The sequence below is a fragment of the Meleagris gallopavo genome, chromosome 12 (assembly GCF_000146605.3).
Source record: "Meleagris gallopavo isolate NT-WF06-2002-E0010 breed Aviagen turkey brand Nicholas breeding stock chromosome 12, Turkey_5.1, whole genome shotgun sequence".
In the NCBI taxonomy this organism is placed as follows: domain Eukaryota; kingdom Metazoa; phylum Chordata; class Aves; order Galliformes; family Phasianidae; genus Meleagris; species Meleagris gallopavo.
In genome coordinates this window covers 1,647,223-1,651,906 of record NC_015022.2, presented here as the reverse complement: position 1 = coordinate 1,651,906, position 4,684 = coordinate 1,647,223, and the positions used below count along the sequence as shown (strand labels likewise).

Sequence of the window (4,684 nt, the reverse complement as noted above, 5' to 3'; positions counted from 1 at the left end):
CCCGCCCGCCGCCGCCTCCCCTCACGCCTCAGCGACGTCCGGAATACGTCACTTCCGGTCCCGCCCGACAGCGCCGCTCACACCGCCGACGGGCGACCATAGAGAGGAACGGAGATAGAGAGCGCAAGGCGCATGCGCGAAGGCGCGAGGCTACTCAGCCTTGGTTGTAGCGGCGGAGGGGGCTCTGCGCATGCGCCGAGCGCTGCAGGGAGCGTGCGCAATGTGCGCTCGCTGCCCTGAGTGGCTGTAGTGCCGCTACGTCACCGCCTCCGTCGCACCTTTGGCAGTGCCGGGTCGTAGAGTTGTGGAGTTGGACGGGATCCCCTCCGTGACCTCCACCGTGCGTGCTGTCACACCTCCATCCCTGCTGTCACCTCCACTGCCCCCCTGTCCCCCATCCTTCATCATCTCCACCACCTCCACGTGTCCCGTTATTGTGGCTCCTGGCGAGGATGCAGAGCCCCAGAGGACACACCAGGAGGAAGGCTCCTCTTAGAGGATGCACTGAGTCAAGCCTCTAGTCAGACACCCCTGCAATGAACAGGGGCATCTGCAGCTAGGTCAGGATGCTCAGATCCTCATCCATCCTGACCCTGAGTGTCTCCACAGGACGTTGGTGCTCTTTTCCAACCTTAATGGTTCTGTGATCCAGCACCCACAAGGACAGCAAAGCTCCCATCAGTGTGAATGCTTGGTTTAGTTCCCCCTAGGAAAAAAACCCAGGTTCAACCAGACCTTTGAGGACAGAGCTCTGATCCATGTTGCCCTCCCAGTGGAATGAGACCAGCAAAATGCAAGAAACTTTCGTGTTTATTAGTTTAGAAAACCTAGGCAGCTTTTACCTCTGTAAATGAATGCCTTTTTATGCAGGACACAGAAAACAGGTACTGACGCAACATTTGCCAGGAGGATTTGCCCTGCAATCCTCAAACCCTTACTTAACCCTTATTAGTCATAACGCATAAATCTATTGGGGAAAAAAAAAGAAAAAAAAGGCAGCATAATGCATAATCTGGAAGCCAGAAGTATTTTCCTGTGCCTCTTATTGCTCTGTGTCCCTTCTTTTCATTCATTTGGCATTTCCTAGGAGGCTTCTCATTAGGAGGCCAGCTAATTCCTTCATGTGCGAGCAGCACTACTTATATAATGAATTTCTAGTAGTCAGGCTGCCACCAGTGTGCAAATGCTGAGGGATCCCCTGCGTGAAGTCATTTCAGGGCACTCATCCCAAGCACAGCAGAGGGGTGTGGATGCCTGCAGCGAAGCATTGCGGAGATGGGAGCATCTCTGTGCCCTCAACCCCACAAGGCTTGGCTCCCTCCTCCCTCCTCACGCAGAGCTCTTGGTGGGGAAGCGCTTCTTCATCTGGAAGCACTCGCACTGCTTGTACTTCATGGTCAGCCCGTACTGAGGGGTGACGTCCACCTGCTGCCCGGGGGCCAGGCTGACCTCCAGCTGCTGCAGGATGGTGCTCAGGAAGAGGAAGACCTCCCAGCGCCCGATGGACTCCCCGATGCACCGCCTCTTCCCCAGGCCAAAGATCACCACCTTGTCACCCTCCGTCTTGTTGATTTCGGTGCCGGCTGCATTGAGGAAGCGCTCGGGCTTGAAGGAGGAGGGATCCTTCCAGATCTTCCTGCGGCAGAAGGGAGAGATCTGAGCAAGGTGTTGTGGCCAGCGGCCAAAAAAAGGTTTCGTTTCCCCACCCCATCCTAAAGCAGCGGCCCTCTGCTGAGCCTCTGTTCCTGATCCGCAGTGCCAGCTGCACGTCAGCCCCTATCAGCTCAACTCACTGAAACCTCCACTTTGAACTCTCATTGTGTTTGCCTGCGCAGATACCAGGGTTGATTGAACTGGGCACATCATTTCGGGATGTATTTCAGCTGAAACAGGAGCACGGGAACCAGGCAGGAAGGATGGGAACCGGAGGGATTTCTCCTCTGGAATTCTCCCTGCAAAACCTCTCCAGCCTGCCCCAGCCTGGCTGCACTGGGGCATTTCCCAGCATCTCAGCTAAGGGAGTTGGCTCGGATATGGGGAAACATTTCCACATAGCAGAAAGCTCCTGACATCTGGTCTGGGAACCCCTTCTGCACCCATCAGCCATCACGCTGCATTCATGACCCGTCGGTCATGCACTTATAAGGACGGATCTGAGCTATCCTTGTGCCTGGTGCACCTGGTTAGGGACACTTTGGTGTACTCACTCATCGTGGTTCACTTGCCACTGGTTGACAAATACGCAGGTGTCCTTGGGGATGTAATAACCATTCAGTACAGTGTCTTTCGTTGTACTGCAAGAAATACGGGAGGAGGAGTTGAGAGGAGACTCACAGCTTCGTCGTGACCTCCAAAGAGACAAAACCCAAACAGCGCTTACCTATGTGGGATGGTGAAGGGCAGGAGGGAGGAGTGCCGGAACACCTCCAGGATGAAGGCTTCTGTGTAGGGCAGTATGCCTCGGTCAGACAGCCGTGGTCTCCTCTCGCAGCCGATGGTCTGATCTGTGGGGTGTGGATAGGAGGAGCTGGTTGGGGCCAGCCCTCGATGGAGGTCCCAGCCCTGGAGAAGCGGGCTGAGGAACTCACCCAGCTCTGCCTGAATCTTCTTCTGGATGTGAGGGTACAAGGCAGCGTACATTATGCACCAAGACAGGGTGGTTGTCACGGTGTCAAAGCCTGGACAAGCACAAAAGAAAAGTGTTTAGATGCCAAAAGAAGACACGTGAGAGGATATTTGCAGACCCCAGCACTCTCAGTGCTTTGGTTGATGACACGCAGCCAGTATTTGCCTTGGAGCAGTTCCACCATCAGCCACCACTGCAAAGCCACCTGCTCTGAGCCCACGGTCCCTCCAAAACCCCAAGCTTCCAATCCCATCTGCCAGCAGCAGATGGGGCTGCAGCCACCGAGATGCCCTCACCTGCCCCAAAGAGGTCGTTGACGATGGAGATGATGCTTTCATCAGAGGGTTGGACACGGACATCCTCCCCTGTCTTCTTCTCTTGGCAGTGCCCAATCAACGAGTCGGTGACATCCCGAATGTGCTCCTGGAAGAGCCAGAGGGTCAGAGACACGAGGGCACATGGGATGGGGAAAGCTGGAGGCGGTGAATGCCCGCAGGAAAGCGGTGAGATGATATGGTTTGAATTTTGGGTGGTCCTGTGTGGGGCCAGGAGTTGGACCGTATGATCCTTGTAGGTCCCTTCCGATTTAAGGTATTCTGTGATCCTAGGTAAATAACAAAGCCAACCCAAAGGCTGAGGAGAAAACCAGCAGCTCCGGGAGCCCCACCACATACTGCAAGCAGCAGAATTAGATGTGAGCTTCCTCCATGGCATCTTGGTTTCATCAGGCAGAAAGCAGAGCAAAAGCTTGAATTCTGTGCCTTCTTTCAGTGACGTTAATGAATGGGATCATGACAAAGAGAAGGAGCAGTGAAGCAAGGGAAGGGTTTACCACAGAGCAACACCCAAGCTCTTACCTTGTCAAAGGTAGTGTAATGGTTCTGGACAATTTTCTGTATGAAGGCATTGAAACGAGCGTTGACATCCTTAAAGGCAGCCATGGCACGGTTGGGGAGGTACCGGAGCAATGGGATGAAGTCAGTTGGGTTGCCAGCAGCAACCACATCCCCAAACTCAGTGTTCATGTTCACCACGCTGAGCAGCTCCTGGTCGTCGTGGTCGTAGCGCTTGCCAAAGCAAATGGCGCAGATGACGTTGGCCACTGATACAATCAGGTAGCTGTTGGGGTCAAAGCTCTGCTTCTCCTCCATCAGCTGCAGGAATTTGGTGACCAGGTAGCTGGCCTCGTTGGTGACGTGCTCCTCCAGGAGGCAGCTGGAGGAGGCTGTGGGGCTGGCAGCGATGGAGAAGGTCTTCAGGGCGTTCTGTGCCAGCTTCCTACGGGCTTTCCACATTTCCCCACATTCGTAGCTGAATGCCAGGCTGTGGCCATTGGAGATGTACTTAAAGCTGGGCAGTTTGGGGCGCCCCATGAAGTCTTCTGCTTGCCTCACCAAGGCTTGCTTGATGGTTTCCAGCCCGCTGAGCACCACCACGGGCCGGGAGCCGATGGTCACCTCCATCACATCCCCGTATTTGCGGCTCATCTGGGTGAGCACCAGGTGTGGGTCCTTCCTCAGCTCCAGCGCACTGCCCAGCAGTGGGAGCCCACGGGGACCCGGGGGTCTGCGCAGCCCCTTGGGTGTGTGCTGCCGGCGGGTCTGGGTCAGCAGCAGGAGCAGGCAGAAAGTGGCAGCTGCCACCAGCATCTCGGTGGCCGAGATGAGACCTGGGCTGCCCACCTGTGCCATTGCTGCCTGCGGTCCCGCTGCCATCTGGAAGTGAACCTGTGAGGAGAGAAAGCGCTGATGGAGAGGAGGGTCCTCCATCAGATATTGGGGTTTGAGATTGTGGGGTGACGGTGACCCCACGCAAGCCACCGGGACCCCTTCGCTGCCCAGAAGCGATGGCTGCAGTTGTGATGCTGGAGGTTTGGGGATGGGAATGCTCACCTCTGGGTGCTGCTGTCCCACGAGGGCCCGATCCTGTCACCAGGTACCCGCTGTCCCTCTGAGCCTGCTTTATATGCATCGCCTCCCGCTGCCATTGGCCAGGACACCTCCCATCACGTGACCCGAAGTTGAACTGCGGCCAAACTTTTGAACATCCCCCCCTCCC

At 55.9% G+C, this 4,684-nt stretch overlaps 1 protein-coding gene across 1 annotated transcript; it reads right to left on the bottom strand.

Annotated features, from left to right (window-relative positions):
- Nucleotides 1-792: 792 nt before the first annotated feature.
- LOC100542486 (cytochrome P450 1A4) lies at nt 793-4,627 on the bottom strand. Its single transcript, XM_003209325.3, has 7 exons — nt 4,519-4,627; nt 3,484-4,353; nt 2,923-3,049; nt 2,589-2,678; nt 2,381-2,504; nt 2,208-2,294; nt 793-1,636 (listed from the first exon to the last, which is right to left on the bottom strand). Exons 2-7 carry the CDS (start codon nt 4,339-4,341, stop codon nt 1,330-1,332), a joined length of 1,593 nt encoding a protein of 530 aa, XP_003209373.2. The 5' UTR covers nt 4,342-4,353; nt 4,519-4,627; the 3' UTR covers nt 793-1,329.
- Nucleotides 4,628-4,684: the final 57 nt, after the last annotated feature.

Excerpts from the sequence above, each read along its gene's own strand:
- LOC100542486 (XM_003209325.3), bottom strand. The coding sequence starts at position 4,341 with ATGGCAGCGGGACCGCAGGCAGCAATGGCACAGGTGGGCAGCCCAGGT. Across the intron at positions 3,050-3,483 it reads ATTACACTACCTTTGACAAG|GAGCACATTCGGGATGTCAC; the intron begins GTAAGAGCTTGG and ends TGGCTCTTCCAG. Across the intron at positions 2,505-2,588 it reads GAAGATTCAGGCAGAGCTGG|ATCAGACCATCGGCTGCGAG; the intron begins GTGAGTTCCTCA and ends CACACCCCACAG.